The 18,550-nt window shown below is 29.1% G+C and overlaps 1 protein-coding gene and 1 pseudogene across 1 annotated transcript; one reads left to right on the forward strand and one right to left on the reverse strand.

Annotated features, from left to right (window-relative positions):
• Positions 1-1,200: 1,200 nt before the first annotated feature.
• Positions 1,201-3,004, reverse strand: LOC111286136 (protein CHLORORESPIRATORY REDUCTION 6, chloroplastic-like). Its single transcript, XM_022875944.2, has 4 exons — positions 2,704-3,004; positions 2,192-2,323; positions 1,888-2,096; positions 1,201-1,794 (listed from the first exon to the last, which is right to left on the reverse strand). Exons 1-4 carry the CDS (start codon positions 2,915-2,917, stop codon positions 1,588-1,590), a joined length of 762 nt encoding a protein of 253 aa, XP_022731679.1. The 5' UTR covers positions 2,918-3,004; the 3' UTR covers positions 1,201-1,587.
• A 12,805-nt stretch (positions 3,005-15,809) lies between these two features.
• On the forward strand, positions 15,810-18,130 carry LOC111286381 (putative flavin-containing monooxygenase 1; annotated as a pseudogene).
• Positions 18,131-18,550: the final 420 nt, after the last annotated feature.

Below are 18,550 nucleotides of genomic sequence, written 5' to 3' on the forward strand. Positions count from 1 at the left end.
CCTAGATAATCTGGGACTCAAGAAAACTTTCATGCCTCCCTTAATTCATGCTGTAAAATTAAGTTTCTGGCAGAGGAAAAGCAACCACATTGGCAGCTTGATTTCAATTGCCAAAGTTGAAATCCAAAATTTTGACTTTTTTGTTAATTCATTTTATTATTATTATATATTTTTTGTTGGACAAAATAAGTATCTACAACCATAGCTATGCGTAATAATGGACTAAATGAGTAATAGGATAAATTCAACACAAGGATGTTTTATCTTGGTGGAAGACATCATCCATTAAATAGTAAAATAAGTGATATTTGGTATTTTAAAAGTTATTAAAAATAGATATATCTAGATTGTTGAAGATATATTTAAATTATATATATTTTTAAAAAGAGAACATATATCTAGATTGTTAAAGATATATCTAAAATATATTTTTTTTAAATTCAAAAAAAGATATATAGATGGGTTAAATGTTCATTTTGCAAAAAAATATCAAAGTTATTGATTTGATTCTAAAGATATTTGAAAAAAATTGAGGTTAAGATAAATTTTATCTAATTTAAATTAAAATAAAACTCTTGAAATAAATCTAATTTTTGAAACTTTCAAATATTTTTAAAATTAAATAATTATTGAATAAGATTATTTGATTAAAATTTTAAATTAAATTATTATATTACATGTCAAAAATATAAGTTGACATACTTTATCAAGAAAATATGTATCCTATAAAATAATAGATATATATATATATATATTAAAATAAAAGAAACAAATTCTTTTTTTTTTTTTACTAAAATTGAGTTGATTGACTTAAAAATATTATCAATTGGAATATACGGTTCCATATATATATATATATATATATTGCTAAATTTATTAGCTGAAGGTTCCTAATTACCTCACCAAATCTATTAAATTTAGTGAAAAGTGTCAAATGAATATTGTGATGGATTTTGTAAAGTAGTATTGATAACAGTGCTTTTTTCAACATTTTTTTAATCCCTTCTATTATAGATGAAAATTTGGTAACACACATTTTTAACTTAAGTTTGTTTCTCATGCTTGTTTTCAATAACCAAGATCAATTCACTCTAAACCTTTCACACTGCCAAATTAATTCAAAACAGTAAATCGTTTTGATGCTTTTATTTTGACAATAGAACAGCTACATTTAAATCCAAAAATAAATAATCCATCTAAACTAAACTATTTGAAAGATCCGAAGAACAATAGCAGTTTTTTAAAACCATTTGTAAACAATATTTAAAAAACAAGTTCCTATGTTAAAACTTACACTATGAACTGGAGCAACTTCCAAGAAATAATAATTTTATGTTCATACAGCTTGGTATGAGTTAATTATTTTCCTGCACAATTCAATAAATCTAAATACATTACTATTTATATTTAAAAAAAAACGTAAGTAATATCCTTAAAAATGGCGGAACCCTTGTCAGTTTGGCTTGATTTATAAACTTTCAAATGGGGGAATTTGAAAGATATATCCGAATCCAAGGCTTGATCTGAAATCGTAGATACTATGTTGGAACAGCCAGCTGGAAATCATGGACTTGTTTCTGGTTTGTTTTATGATGAATCAAGTGAGTGTTGTTCAATCAAGTCAAAAAGTTCGTCTCCAATGCCAAATCCGAGCATCCTAGCCATGTCACTCGTCTTCAGTCTAGGCTTTGGAGTGCCATGCTGTTTCAACCAAGAGTATACAATGAAGACCTTCTTCATGATGAACAATTCCAGGGCCTCTGGATTAAACACAACTCCCATTCTCATACTCATCTGCCAACATACACAAGGAAAAAAAGAAACATTGTTAGGCCATGAAAAAATTTCATCTCTGTCTCTCTATTGTTCCATTTCAATCCATGCTACCTGGTGGGGGACTAACATGGCTGCATAACGAGCTAATTCCCCAGCTCGCCAGTCCAACAAGACAGGGAGCCAAGGATAGGTAGCATCAAGTCTTACAAACCATAACCTTATATCAGGAAATTCTGACAGTTCTCGTGGATCATTTGGATCATCTCTTGTATAATTAATTGTAAATCCAACTGTCCTTTCAAGAAACTCTTTTGGCTCAGCTAGAAAGATTTGTACCATGAAAAGTTTGTCAGGGTTACATTAATCAACAACCTTATCCAAATAATAGAAAATGGACATTTTATATGATTCCTACCTGATGAAGGTGAAGTAATTCCAGTAGCATTCTGAAATGGGGATAAATCAAGCTGGCGTATATCATCATTATCAATAATTACATCAAATCGACCTTCATTTGGTGGCATTGGAGGCTCTACTTGGGGTGAATCTGTGAACATAGAGTTTCAGAAACAGATGTAACTTGAATTTTCAGTTTTAATCATGGCTCATGGGCAATTGGACAAGGTATGAAAGCTGGAAAGAGCTTGAGTTGCAGTCCAAGAAATAAAAATGATTATTATCAGTAGTTTAGACCCTCATCGACTACTTTCGAAACCCAATTTAACAACCCAATCCTGCAAATTTCAGTCTCTATTTTTTCTAAATTCCAGAAATTTGGCCAGAAATGTAAGTTTTTTCAGATATCAGATTCTTGTTCTTTCGTTTTACTCAAGATTGAGCAAACAGTGGGAACAACAAACATAACCAACACTAAAATTACAGTATCTTAATATGGAACATATTTTACTAATGAAATTCAGTTCTTACCATCATCATCACCATACAAGGAGAGGTCAAAATTTCCAGAAGGATTGAATGAAACTGAAGCGGCAAACTGTCCTCTTTGTCGAGTGAAGTGGGAATTAGCCAAAGTAGGCGTCAAACCTGAGATGGGTTTGCATGAAATCCATGGGGTTGAAGAGGATATGTTCTGTTTGAGCGAAGGAGAAAGTGGAAGTAAAGGATTAATGGCAGTAGCCATGTACTGTACTTTGTGGTCCGAGTGCAGGTTTTATAGTTTGATTCAGTTATTTTAGTTTCAGTTTATCTAAGCACTTTTGCTAGCAGCCATCTGTTTTAGATGCTCATATCCATTGGGTGGGGGGTTTTTGTAGGCTGTAGCTCGAACCCATCGTGTTGTCAACATGTTCCCTGCTTAAATTAAAACTTTTAAAATTTCGTATAATAAGCTTCAAATTTATTATTATACTTAGGAAGTAAAATCAAATTTGACACCCATTTTTTAATGGGTGTAATTTTATTATTATACCCTTTGATTTGATTTAATTATGGCTTCAAGCTACTTTCCAAGACCACAATCTTAACTCGAATCTTGGGTATGATATTTTATTAGTTTGGACTTGGCCCAAAAATAGTTTAATTAATAAATAATACATTTTAATTAAATTTTAATTTTAAAATGTATTTTAAAATATAAAAATAAAATTTAATATTTTAATAATAATTATAACTTAAATGGATAGTTTGAATTCAAATCTAATATATATATATATATATATATATATTTATATATATATATATATATTATAATATATATAGTTATCAAATAAGATTTGTTAACATGGTGAATAATTTTTTTTCGACATATAAAAAATTACTAAAATTTTCTTTATAATGATATATATAAGATATATTTTAAGTTTAAACTATTTGTCAAAAATTTATTTCAAAATTTATTTAATTATCCAAAACTTTTAAAATTTAAATGAAAAACCAATTTAGATTTAAAATAATTAAAGTGATAAAATTATTATTATTTAGTTTGGTAAGATTTTTTTTAAATAAGTAAAATTAATTCTTATTTTTATTTATGGATTAAATAAATGCATTTAAACAATTATTGGTTTTCTAAATCTTTTTAAGATATATTTATTTGAAAATTTTTAATTATCCAAAGTTTTTCTTTTTACTAAAAAAATTATCTTTATTTGTCAAACACACCTTTAAATATATCTTTTTCTTTAAAAAAATTAATTTTCTAATAATTAGTTAGACATATGGGTCTAGACATGGGATTAGTTCTAAATGACCAAAAAAGGAGTGAAAAAGCAGTTGGTCTGTAATTAATACTATAGTTTGGAATACATATATTTTTACTGCTTTTACAAGTAAATTTATAATATTAATAATTGTAAAGTTTGCCAATGGAATATAAAAAACTTCGCCTATCATTTTCAACTAAGATAATAATATATTTTTTTATTTTTTAAAATTAACTTTTTATATCTATCTTAAATTTTAAAAATATCAAATTTAATTTTATCTAAATAGATTTCATGATAATCTTTTATTATTTAAAAGGATAAAATTTATTCTCCTAATAATTTATAAATGATTGTTTAATATCATTTCTTAACATCAATTTGATTTTTTTTGTCATTGTTCTCCATTTTTATGTTACCTCTTTTTTTATATTAAAAAGTGAAAGTTATAGAAGCATTTAATTTTTTCTTTTTTAAATACTTATGATAAACCCATAGTCTTTAACTTTGTTATATATATATATATATATTATTAGATGTAAAGTTACATAAATATATATATTCTTATATTTTGTAAATATTGTCAACAGACCTTTTTTCTTTACTTTTGACTATTCACTCAATTAGGTCATTTTTTTTCTTTCAATTGAATTTCTTTTTTAATATATTACGAGGTACAAAGTTACAGAAAATATTAATTTTTCTATTTAATAGGTATTATCCATAAACTTTTTTTTCTTTATATTTGACTATTCCCTCAACCAAGTAATTTTTTTCTCTTAATTCAGCTTTCTTACAATATGCAAAAACACTTTCATTAATAGTCTACTTAATTACATTGATTTAAATCTACTATTTATGTAAAAATATTGTTAGAAATAACAAGAACTAATTGAATTTTGAAATCATATTTTATATATATATAATATAACTAGTTCATCAATTGTGATTTTGTATAAAAATTTGTAATCTGCGATACTTCTTCCTCTTCAAAGTCATAACACTCTTTGAATTTATAAAAAAGTTAGGATAAATTGAAATCCAATTTGATTTCATTCTTTTTTATTTTTCAAATCAAATATCATTTAGTAAGTACTTGATATTTACTTAAATATAATTTTAATTCAAAAATTAAGAAGTGTCCATGAATTTGGTGGCATCTATTGTAAACATTTTTAAATTTTAGATTCTGTTTCAAATTTAACTCAAATCATCTATTCAATTTATATTTATTATTAAAATGTTAAAATTTTATAATATTAAATATATTTAAAATTTGAAATTAAATAAATTTTTAATATAATAATATTTTGAATCCATGCTTAACAAGTTATGCATAAAATCATAAATTTGACCTATAATCCAACTAACAAACAAGTCTTTTTTCTAATAAAGTTAAAAAATTATATTCAATTATGGTCCATTTGTGGTTTTTTTTTTTGTTAATTTCCTTTGCTTGAATTTTGAAAAACATTCATTAATCAAACATGAATATGAATTTAAAAATAAGTATTTTTTAATTTATTTTAATTAGTTTAATTGAATTAAATTTATTTAACTAACTTTTTAAAATTTAATTGGTATAAAATTATATATCTTTCACTAGATTATAACATATGTGATGCACGGAATAATTTTACTTATTTAATATAAATATGCATATATATACAATTAGTTTCTTTTCAAAATTATATATATATATATATATATACAAATTAAATTTTTTTCAAAATTATATTCAAATTTTTAAAACTCATAGCATATATAAAATTTATATATATTGACTTGTCATTAAAAAATAAAACTTTCTAAAATCTCCATGAAAAAAATTATGTCCTTCCTTTGGATTTTTTTTTGAATTATATTTATACACTTATAAGATTATATCAAATAAAAATAAATTATGCTTTTCTTAAAAAAATAAAAATATATATTATTGAATGATATATTAAATAACAAAAGAAATATTAACATATATTCAATTTAGTAATTTTGACTAAATTATTATATAAATAAGAAAAATGTTAGAAAATATGTGAAAAAAGAAAAAATATATTGAAAAATATATATTTTTTATAAGAATGAAATTGTAATAAAAATAAAATATATCTTGGAAAAAAGTTATAAACAAAAACTAAAAACAAATTGTAAAAGTAATAGAATATATCTTGAAATAAAGTTACTAAAAAAATTAAAAAAATGATGTATAGTACATTACATTTGTAGTCTTAAATTTATAAAAGAATTTTTTAGTGGCAATTAGGATTAAAATGAAATATTGATTTTATTTTTAAATAAATAATTTTAGTTGTTTATCCAATAATTTTATTTAAAAAATTATTTAATTATCAAAATCTTTCAAACATATTTACAAATTACAAAGATTAAGTTTATCTAAATATTTCAACAATTTTTTTATCTTGATTTAAAAAATTATTTTTTTAAAAAAATTTACGTTAAGACATTAAAAATTTAAGTAAATTTATATAAGATTTTGAAAATTTTAAAAATTTTTATCTTAAAATTTTAAATAATAAAATCATCAAAATAATTATATCCATTTGAACTCTAATTATCAAATTTAAATTTCAAATAAATGTAAAAAATTTAATATTATCTTTATCACTTATATGAGATTATTTGGCAAGAGAAAAACAATTGAAATTAAAAAAATAATTTGTGATTTTTGAAATAACATTATAATTAACCATGATTTATAGGATTTTTTTTCCATTATACTTTAACAATAAATTAATTTCAAGCATAAATAATTAAATATATATGATTTTATCTTTCTTTTAAATTTTAAAATTTTGAATAACTAATAATTTTTTAAATATATTTATTTGCTAAATAACATAAAATTAGAAATTATCTTACGTGTTATCATGAAGATAGTTTTTTTTACACATATAAATTACTTATGTTTACCTTATTAAATAGATAACAACTAGACTAAATGATAAATAGTTTTTAACTTGCTACATCAAAAACTAAATCTCCTAAAAAAATAGTTTCAATTATAATTTAAAAATAATTAATTGAATAATAATTAAAAGTAAATTAATAAAGCAAGATAATCCTGCATTGCATAAGTAACAAACTAGTTTAAGTTTTTACAATGTTAGCTAGATCTTGCTTAATCCATTTCTATCCACACCCACCTCTAATTAAAAGTTAATAATAAAAAAATTTCAGTGAAAAATATAAGGAATGTTTTATAAAAAATTTTCACTTTTGCATATTTTTGAATTAAATTAAAATATATGCTAGTAAAATTATATCTATTCATAGTAAATTTGATCTATCTCTTTAAGTAAAGTCCTAAATTTAGACTTTCTCCTAATTTGTTTATAATATAGAAACTTGTCTTGCTTAGCAAAGCAAAATTTGAATACATCCCATGTCACTGTCATAAAATTTACTAATATTGATTTGAGTTAATTATAATTTTGGCACTTGAACTTTGTGAATATATACAAATTGATATTTTAAAAAAATAAAATGTATAATTTACACTTTCAATTTTTAAATAATATATAATTTGCACCATAAATTTTTAAATTATATACCATATTAATCTTAATTATAATCTCATTAATCATATCAACTTATATATACAATATTTAATAAATATTATCAAATTATATGTTTACTACATATACTATCAACATCTTTTAATATAAATTAAGATATAAGTTTTACCTGAAACATAAAAACTGTTTAGGATTGGTTAATCATTATTTTATGAAGTAACATCTATATGAAGGTTTTTACAAAATATTTAACATTTTTATTTAACAAATAACATATATATAATAAATTTATACTAGTTAAATATAATATATGCGAGTTAAATTGATAATATTAGAATAAAAATTAAAATAATTTATTATTTAAAAATTTAAAGTATAAATTATACATTTTATTTTTTAAATTATATATTTGTTAAAAATTAAGTACCAAAGTTTTATTTTTTAAATACCAATTTCTATATTTGTTAAAAATTAAGTACCAAAGTGTTATTAACTCTATTATTTTTAGCAACTTTTGTAATGTTGCAAAATTTGAGTTTCCGAGAGGGCGGTAGGCTTTTAGTTCTTAGAAAGTTTGTTATGAGTTCAAATTCTAGTGGAATGCATAGAAGTACCCAAGCTAAAGCTTAATAACCCTCAACCTTAATAACTATCAACCATATTAATTATTTATAACTATTTCAAACACTATGGTTAGAAATGTTTAAACTTTATAAGTTGAGTTAAAGATTATTATGTATCTTTCTTATTATATTATTAATTTATTATTTTTTAAATGTATATTTTAAGATAATATGCATTAATTTCGTTAATAAAATTTAAAAAATTCAATCCACAATGTATTAAATAATTTTTCATTAGTTGTATTAATCATGCAATCTCCATTTATTTATAAATATATAAGATTCATATCAATGGAGCCTCGACTTATTGGTAAGGAGGAAATTTTAGAATTTTAAAGTTTTGATTTAAGTTTTATTATGTATAAATTTAGTTGTAATTATATTTTAGTTTGTTAATTGATTATTTAATAATTATAATTTTATTATAATTTAATAATTATAATTTTATTATAATATAATAATTTATTATTTAATTAATTATATGGATTTAACTTTTTTGTAGTTATAATTTCACCAAAATAAATGAGATTCATGTATGACTCACGTATGGTTAGAATTAAATAATTATAAAATTAGGGTAAAGATCAATGGATTAGTTTTGTCACTATTAAATGTAATCCATCATTGTATTTTATTATATTATGGAGATTTATGGCATGCAACTATTTTCTGTACTCGGAGTTAATTCGTTGCAACTATTAGCATCACATAGTTAGGCTTATGCTTATGTCATTCGCACGATAACCACATGGTTAGGCTTTGCCAATGAAGGCCTTACAAGCTACGTGTCACAGGCTATGCTTCCTCTCAATGAAGCAATACATCAAGTGACACTTAAATGAACGCTTTCATACAAATCAACTAAGGATAATTCAATATATGAACAAGCAACCAACAAGTCATAAGTCAATTTCAAGCATACACAATGATATATCATGACAAAATGGGAGTACATCAAGGCAACCCTTGATGTTCCCATATAAAAAATATTTTATTAATATCGAGAATAGTACATCGAGTCTTTCTATCATTGTTGGGTCAGAGGGACAACCCTAGATGGGTAATCTAGCACATATCTTAATCAATGAAATAGCCTAACAATATGTCGACTGCTCACCCCCTCTAAAGAGCAAATGAGATTTTATAGCTATACTACTAGTAACCATTATAATGTTTGAAATGGAGATACTTTTTTCTAGCACCTAAGATACCTTCCTCATTGGCACCTTTACTCGATCATGCCCTTATACATGGGTGGCTCATGACAACTTATGCCCAGTTATGGCCCTATACAAGGTTGGCTCATGACATCTTCTCTCACCTATTCTATCGATGTCTTTGTCGACTTGTTGGCCTAAAATTCTTTGATCTTTTGCTTAAATGCTCGAAGGTCATGATCTTTTTTTTAACCGGTTTCTTCTGGTCCTAGGCCCTCCCACTTCACTAAGTATTCATGAATAATTTTTCAAGATACCCTGCATACTTTGCCAGCTAAAATATTTTCAACTTAACATTCTGATGGTGGTTTCATGGAGATGGCAACCCTGATTGACTTTTAACGACTTGCGTCTGTGGGATCTACATGAAAAGGTTTTAAGTTGCTCATATGAAACATTAGATACACCTTCATCCATTTTGGCAGGTCGATTTTATAAGAGGCATTCCCTACCTTGGAAAAGATCTTCATTGGACTTTCATATTTACGCACAACCTACAGTCTCGTTTCTTTAAGAACCTGGTTTGTTCGAACACTAGTCTAATAAGAACAAGATCACTACCTTTGAATTGTTGTACCTTTTAACCTTTATCTACCCACTTCTTCATGCACTTTCTTCAAGTATACTTGTGTAATTTCTATATTTTGCTAATGTTGAATGCTCGTGGATTTTTTCCTCTATACAACTTAAGGGATGTATGCGATAGTCTTGATAATTATCTTGTGATCACTTCAAATGGGCTCTTGTTTGTGGAAGAACACTTATTGGAATTAAAACAAAATTGAGCTACATCCAACAATGAAGGCTAATTATTTTGATTAGCTTAAACAAAGTGTCTTAAGTACTCATCCAATAATTTATTAAATCGTTCGATTTGACCATTAGTTTGTGAGTGCTAACTTGAAGAGATGTTGAGTTGGGATTTCAAAATCTTGAAAAGTTCTCTTAAGAATGACCTAGTGAATCTCCGATCCCTATCACTAACAATGTTTTGAGAAAGACTCAAATACTTGATTACATATTTAAACATTAGTCAGGTTGTGTCCTCTGCAATGCAATACTTTTAGGCAGGAATGAACGTTGCATATTTTGAGAAACGATCAATCATCACCAGAATAGACCCAAGATCGTAAACTTTAAGAAGACCAGATATGAAATCAAGGGAGATATTTTCTCAAGTTCTAGTGGGCATAGGTAGTGGTTTAAACATGCTTGCTGGTTTCTTCTTTTCAATTTTATCCTATTGATAAATGAGACAAGTCTTAGTATAGTCTATCACATTTTACCACATATGAGGCCAATAATAGCCTTATTTCAGTAAAACTAAAATATGTTGCCAATTAAGGTGACCCACCCATGGTGTGTCATGGCATTCTTTTTTTAATATCTGTCTCAGACCTCTTATTTTTAGCACAAACAATCGAGGACCTTTTGTCAATAAGACCCATTTTCCTACCAAAAGATTTAGATATTTTTTCTACTAGCTTTAAAATGGCATTAGCTTGTGGGTCTTTTTTTAAATTATCTTTAATTTACTTACGAAAGTCTATTGTGACTTTACTAGCTATCATTGGGGCCATTCTCCCTAGGGTAGTCAACTCAGCTCTTCTAATCAATGCATCTACCACTTAATTGGTTCTTCAAGCTATGTGTTAGAAACAAAATTCAAATTCGGCTAGAAATTTTTACCATCTAGCTTGTTCAGTTATGAGCCTTAACTGGGTAAGAAAATAACTAACCGTCACATTACTTATCTTCACGATGAATTGTGAACCCAACAAATAGTGTCACCATGCTCTTAGACAATGAATTACTGCCAAAAGTTCTTTCTTTTGAGCCGTATATCTCCTTTCAGCTTTGCTCAACTTTTAACTTTCAAAGGCTATTGGGTGCCATTCTTATAAAAGTACTCTCTTAATAGTAAAATTAGATGCATCTATTTAAACTTCAAAAGGCTTTCCAATGTCGGGAAGAGCCAAGATAAGGTCTTTTATCATAGCTTCATTCAATCCCTCAAAAACCTCTTGACATTCACTTGTCCAACACCATTTATGTGCCTTTTTCAATAGCTCCGTGAGGGTTGAGATTCTACGTGAGTACCTTTCCACAAATCTCCTATAATAATTAGCTAATCTAAAAAATTAGTGAAGTTCGTTGACATTCTTTGGTGTTACCCACTCCTTGATAGCCATAACTTTTTCTATGTCTATTCAAAAGTGACCTTGTTAAATAATGTGGCCTAAAAAGTGAATTCATGTATGAGCAAATGCACATTTCTCTCTTTTAACATACAGCTGGTGGTCTTATAGTCTTTGAAACACAAGATACAGATGCTTTTGGTGGTTTTCTAGGGTAGAACTATATACCACTATGTTATCTAAATAAATGACCATAAACTTGTTAAGGTAGTTATAGAACACCTGATTCATCAAGGTACAAAATGTGGCAGAGGCATTAGTCAATCCAAAAGGCATAACAAGAAATTAAAATGCACCATACCGCGTTACACAAGTAGTCTTTAGCTCAATTTTTTCAACAATTCTAACTTGGAGAAGTATTTGACCTGGCTTAATTGATCAAATAAATCTGTAATAAGTGAGATAAGATATTTGTTCCTCACAATGACTTTGTTCAGGGCCCTATAGTCCACACACAATTGTAAACTCCTATCATTATTTCTCTGAAATAGCACGGGTGTTCCAAATGGTGCTTTCGATGGTCTAATGAATCCGGCTTGTAAAAGCTCATCTAATTATTTTTTCAATTCAATCAACTCAGGCGGAGCCATGCAATATGAAGTTTTAGTTGGTGGCTTGACTTTCAAAAGAGGCCCAATCTCATGGTCTACCAATCTTCGATGAGGTAGGACCTTAGGCAATTACTCCGACATCACATTCTCAAATTCTTCTAATACCTTTTTCACCCTATTAGGTATCGATTCCAACTCAATCCTTTTTTTGTAAATTGGCATGGCCACATTGGAGGGCTCCCTTTGTTTTACCCCTTTTTTGAATTGTAAAGCTAAAATCATTTTTTTCCACTCTTAGGAAGGATCGTGGTTGATACAACACATGAGCATTCTCCCAAGAATAATAAACTAGCAATGAAGATTGGGATTGCTTGAGCCAACATCATGAAGTCCAATCCTAGGACAACATCAAAGTTATCCATTAGGGAAATCGTGATGTCTACATTTCCTTCTCGTGGCCTCAACTTGGTCATCACACTCTTGGAGCTTCTAATGATCATAAAGACTGGCGAATTAATCGTTTTCATTTACCCACAATCTTTATTAACCTTGAGACCACATATTTTTGCTTCCTCTGGTGTGATGAAGGTATCGATTGCCCTCGTATCTATCATGACTTTTGTGTTCTTCCTATTTAGTATTAGGTCTACATACATCAGCCTCTCTTAGGTTCTTTCTTTATCATGTTTAGTTGGGTACAAAGGGCATTGAGGAATCGTATTGAGCCCATCATGGCTAGCTCCTCTGTAACTTCTTCGATTGTGTTAGACACTTTAGTAGACTCTTGAGATAAGGCTCTTGGAGCATTAAGGGCACCTCTATATGGGCATTTGGCCACCCGATGCAGGCCTTAGCATAGAAAACAAGCTAGCGGTTGCCTCAACTTGAAAATCAATACATTGTTTGCCCTGGGTTGGGTATTGTCTTGACCAGAAAGCCTCCTATCAAGTCCTCACTAAAAGGTCGATCCACTCTAGCCATTTTTCCCCTCATTTTCAAAGTTGGAGTTACTATCACCTGATATAGGATTCTTTTGCTTTGAGGGGCCATCATTAAAATCATGAAAACATTCAACAGCGGCTATGGCCGTGGCCATATTTTGTACCTTTTGTCTTTGTAATTCTTCATTGGCCTAAAGTTTGAAGCCTTAAAAAAAATAAAACATCTTATCTTTTTTGAACATGTCTCTAATGTCCAATATCAGGTAAAAAAGCTCATCACAAACTCTCACACCATTCTCATTTGCACCAATTCTCTAAGCATCATTTGGGCTATATACTCCATATTCTCAGGTAAGAATTGGTTTCTTTAACTCTTGCTTAAGATTTGCCCAAGATTTAATAAGGCATTCATCATTTACAAATTTTGAACACCACCACAACTTGGCATCCCCAGTAAGGTACATTGAAGCTATTGCAACCTTATTCTCCCCTGATTCTATGCGCATAGCTTGAAAGTATTGTTTCATGTTAAACAAAAAGTTCTCAAGCTCTTTGGCATCTTTTGCCCCCTCATAACATCTAGGCTTCGACGCCTTGGCCCTTTTCCCTTTTTCCATCGAGCTAGAACTCGACCTAGCCACAGCCATTTGTAGAATATTCACTTGGACCCTGAACTCCTCAAACTCTCTTTGGAAGACATTCAAAGCATCTCTAGTCTCCTCGCCCAAGTTATGTAGAGTATTGGATAACTCCCACTAGGTTGTCTTGATCTCCTTTAATCGATCATGAGTTACCACATAAGTTTTTAGAACAACTACCGCAACCTTAAGCTCCTCAATCCTCTATCGGTCACTAAATTCACCGCTCGTTACCATTTTATCAATTCTTTAGCATTTTTCAACCATGCTCTGATACCGCATGTCACAGGCTATGCTTTCTCTCAATAAAGTAATAGACCATATGGTACTTAAATGAACGTTTCCACATAAGTCAACCAAGGATAGTTCGCTATATGAACAAGCAATCAACAAGCCACAAGTCAATCTCAAGCATACACAACAATATATCATTGCAAAATGGAAGCAAACCAAGGCGACCCTTGGCGTTCCTGAATTAAAAAAATATTTTATTAATATCAAGAATAGTACATTAAGTTTTTTCACCATCGTTAGGCCAGAAGGGCAACCTTAGATGGATGATCTAACACATACCTTAACCAGTGAGGCAGCCCAACAATACGTTGACTACTTACCCCCTCTAAAGAGCAAATGAGATTTTATAGCTATACTACCATAACCATTACAATGTTTAAAATGGGAATACTTTTTCCTCGCACCTGAGATCTACCCTCCTTTTTGGCACCTTTACCCGATCATGACTCTATACATGAGTGGCTCATGATAATCTATGCCTGATCATGACCTTATACAAGATTGACTCATGATAGTATGCCATACCCATTATTGGGCACTAATCATTGTTGGTGGCATAGGTCCATTACTCTCCAGGCCTGCTACTCAAATCCGATTTAGACTTGGTTTGGATAAATATTTTAAAGATCAAGCTTGATTTAAATTATTATTTTATTAATAATTAATTTTTATTTAAATTATATTTTAAATATAATTAAAAGTATTAAATATTAATATAAAAATAATTTTTTAAGTATGTTTAAATAGTAAAAAGTGAGTTTAAATGGGCGAGTTGGGCCTCAACCCCATGGACGTCCTTATTGGGTGCAAAAATACTCCAATTACCCCTGCAACTTTAATAATTTTTCAATCAATTTTTTTCACATGCAAAAGGAAAAAATATTGATTATTATTTTTTAATCTTATAAGATTTAAATTCTTTCGCTTCCTGATAGTAATTTTTTACCAAATTTCACTTTATTGTTGTTATTGTTTTCATTAAACAAATATTATTTCAATAATAATTTCAAACTCTGTTAAAAATTTAATTTTATTATTATAATTATTAATTTCATTGACATTATTATTTTTAATTTTGTTTGAGTTAATCTAATCTATATACCAAACATAGCTGTAATAAATAATTGGTGAGACGAATCAAACCTAAAAAGGAAGTCACATTGATACATGAAGCCTTTATATTTTTCGTTTTCAATCCTGATTTTTAATAGAATATTATAACAAATATCCAATAAAATTATCATTCAAGCAAACGAAAATATAATCGAACTACAAATCATTAACACAAAAAATAAAAAATTTAACTTGATTGGACATTTAATTCTTCCTTTTTTTTTTATTTACAATCATATCAATATAAACACTAATCAAATAAAACAATCACAATCTAAACATACATAAGCACGATCTAAAGATTTAGAATCAAGTTTCGTTTTCATTGTAGGTATCCTGGTCAACATAGAGAAAAGAAAGTATTCTGTAACCAGATCATTGAATGCATAAAATAGTTGATACGATGATACTACTTTGATCTATATCTAATTACTTACAATAAAACGTTTTATTGTTCTATCCAAAAATGATTGAAATTGTTGATATTTTTAATATTTAAAAAAATGTTGAAAATTTACACATCCACGTTTTGAACGCCATGTATTTATTTATTTTCGGTACATGAAACCATTAGAATATTTTATTTTTTCATAGAATCATGTAGTCCAGCGAAAAAATATTTTCATATTAGCTGCATTTCTCATATATCAACTAACCGGCTGCTACCGGCTTGGCATTTCAACTATACATAATGAAATTAGAAATATATATAAACCTAGCCCGGGGCGGGGATCTCATCAATCGGGAAGTTAGTGCAAAATTAGAAAAGAAAAGGTATAGGTGTTGCATTGCCATTTTTTTTTTATAAAAAAACGGGAGTAAATAGATTGTTCCAACCCTCAGTAAGAACAAAATGCCTGTCTCAGAAAGTTTCATCAGCTGCTTTAGAGATTAACATCAACGAGAAGAACCCAAGCATTGCATAGCGAGATGAGTTACCTACGCCAATTGAGCCAACCGCTCGTTGGCCTTGTAACGCCATTTATGTATGGTTGAAAGACATATATATAGAGTAGAGAGTTTCAGCTGCAATTCTTAATTTCCATGGAAAAAAGAGTGGCGATTGTTGGAGCTGGAGTAAGTGGCCTTATTGCATGTAAGTACATCCTGGAGAAGTGTTTCGAACCAATTGTGTTTGAAGCTGATGACAGAATCGGAGGTATTTGTGCTCAAACCATTCATTCTACAAAACTCCAAAACACTAAAGAAGCTTACTAGTTTGATGATTTTCCTTGGCCTTCCTAGGTAAAAGACATTTATCCTAGTCACTCTGAGGTGATGGAGTATCTTGAATCCTATGCACGGCTTTTTGGCATCTCTTCTTACAACAGGTTCAATTCCACGGTCCTAATTATTGATTATGTGGGAGAGGATTATAAAGAGATTGAATCATGGCATCTCTGGGGTGGAATTGGAAAGCCCTTTAGCTCCAAAGGGAAATGGCACATCAGAGTGCAAGATGTCAAGAGCTGCACCATTGAGGTAACATTTAATTTAATTTATCAGGACTTAAATTTGTTACTGCTAATTGGTTTCTGACTTCCGGAATGATCTTATCAATGGCCAGGATTACATAGCTGAATTCGTAATTCTTTGCATCCGACAATTTAGCGGTCTTGCAAATATCCCAAATTTGCCTCCAAATCAAGGTCCCCAAGTGTTCAATGGCATGGTGATGCATTCCATGGACTATGCTGCTATGAACAGCTCAAGTGCTGAAGAATTAGTGAAAAATACTATTATTGGTTCAGGTAAATCTGCAATGGATTTAGCCGCACTTTGTGCAAATATAAATGGTGAGTATATCTTAAACCAACATTATGGCAATATGTAACTTAAGTTTCTGCGAAAATCTGGCCTGCCTGGTCCTTTATAAAAAGAGAATTCTGTCTTTTTGTTTTTTGCTAGGACCAAGGTACCGTTGCACGATGATCCGACGGACTGCTAATTGGGTTGTTCCTAATGACTGTATGTCTAGAATTGGTCTTGGTCTTCTATACTTGAACCGTATATCAGAGCTTTAAATCATAAGCCTGGTGAAACATTTCTGCTAGGAGTATTGGCAACCTTGCTCTCACCGTTGGTATAACTTTCACCTTGTTATTTGAATTTAAATAATAATATATCCAAAAATTTAAATTTGTGATTTCTTGACAAGCCGTTGTATGCACATATATTTTCAGAGATGGGGTATCCACAAGCTTGTTGAGTGCTATCTTAGATGGAAAACGAAACTCCCGCTAAAGAAATATGGAATGATGCCCAAAGACGGCTTTCTTCAGAATGTTCTTTCATGTCAGATAGCAATGCTACCAGCAAATTTCTTTAACAGATTGGAAGAAGGAAGCATTGTTATTAAAGATTCACCAGGCTTTGGCTTTTGCAGAGAAGGTTTGATTATTGATGGAGAAACTAGGCCCCTAGAAACAGATATTGTCATTTTCGCTACTGGACATAAGGGTGAAGAAAAGCTTAAAAACATTTTTTAATCTCCAATTTTGAAACAATATATAACGAGGTCACCAACTTCTATACTTCCTCTCTACAGGTATTTGGTTCCCACATTAAAATTAATTAAATCTTGCAATTTGTAGCACCCCAAAAAAATTTACATCTTACAATAAACCATGCCTTCTTTTTAGCACAACTTCTTTTTACTATAACATCTTTGGCACTGATGCAAACAAATAATTCACCCTCGAATTCCACGATTGGCTATCATAGTATATGGTGGGAGTCTATCACATATATCTACATGTGAAATCAGATGTCAATGGCTAGCACATTTCCTAGGTGAAAGCATGGAATTGCCTTATATAAGAGAGATCGAAAAGGATGTGAAAATTTGGGACAACTACTTTAAAGAAACTGCTGGCAAGTATTTCAGGAGGTCTTGTGTTGCTACCGTCCAGGTATGGTACAATGACCAATTATGCAGGGACATGGGATATAAGCCAAGAAGAAAGAAGGGAATTATTGGAGAGTTATTTGAACCATATGGAGCACAGGATTATGCAGGTCTTACGGCTGAGATACAAGCATAGTCCATAGATTCGTTGATGATTGATGGTAGTTGTTTTTATCTGTTTTCAGATTATCATTTCTATTTATTTTCTATGTTAAGATCTTGACAACAGTCCATAAAAGAGTAGTAACTATAAAGGAGTTAAGACAACGAAAACAGCACAGTGCAGTCCACAAAATCAGAAGAAGACTAAACCATATATCAAGTCAGCAAATCATGATCAAATCAAGCACTTATCAAATCCAGGTTTAAAATATTGTATTGCAACGTGTAAATCTTATCTTGCAAGTATCATGTAAATATATATATATATATATATATGGTGAAGCAGATTTACTTGAGCAGCTTTGACGTGCAAATAAAGGTACAAATTCTTTGATATTTATTTCCGGAAATTTTAAAAAAAATTGTGATGAAGTTGCAGCCGTGCAAAACATACACTTTGACCGCGATTAATATATGGTTTTTCGAGAGTC

This window comes from Durio zibethinus, chromosome 6, assembly GCF_047325235.1.
Source record: "Durio zibethinus cultivar Kanyao isolate XHJ-2024 chromosome 6, ASM4732523v1, whole genome shotgun sequence".
Classification (NCBI taxonomy): Eukaryota; Viridiplantae; Streptophyta; class Magnoliopsida; order Malvales; family Malvaceae; genus Durio; species Durio zibethinus.

What these genes read in the sequence shown, in the direction of transcription:
- LOC111286136 (XM_022875944.2), bottom strand. Translation starts at nt 2,917, where the DNA reads ATGGCTACTGCCATTAATCCTTTACTTCCACTTTCTCCTTCGCTCAAA. An exon ending in AATTACTTCACCTTCATCAG is followed by an intron (nt 2,097 to 2,191) that starts GTAGGAATCATA and finishes AAATCTTTCTAG; the next exon opens with CTGAGCCAAAAGAGTTTCTT. An exon ending in CCATGTTAGTCCCCCACCAG is followed by an intron (nt 1,795 to 1,887) that starts GTAGCATGGATT and finishes GTATGTTGGCAG; the next exon opens with ATGAGTATGAGAATGGGAGT.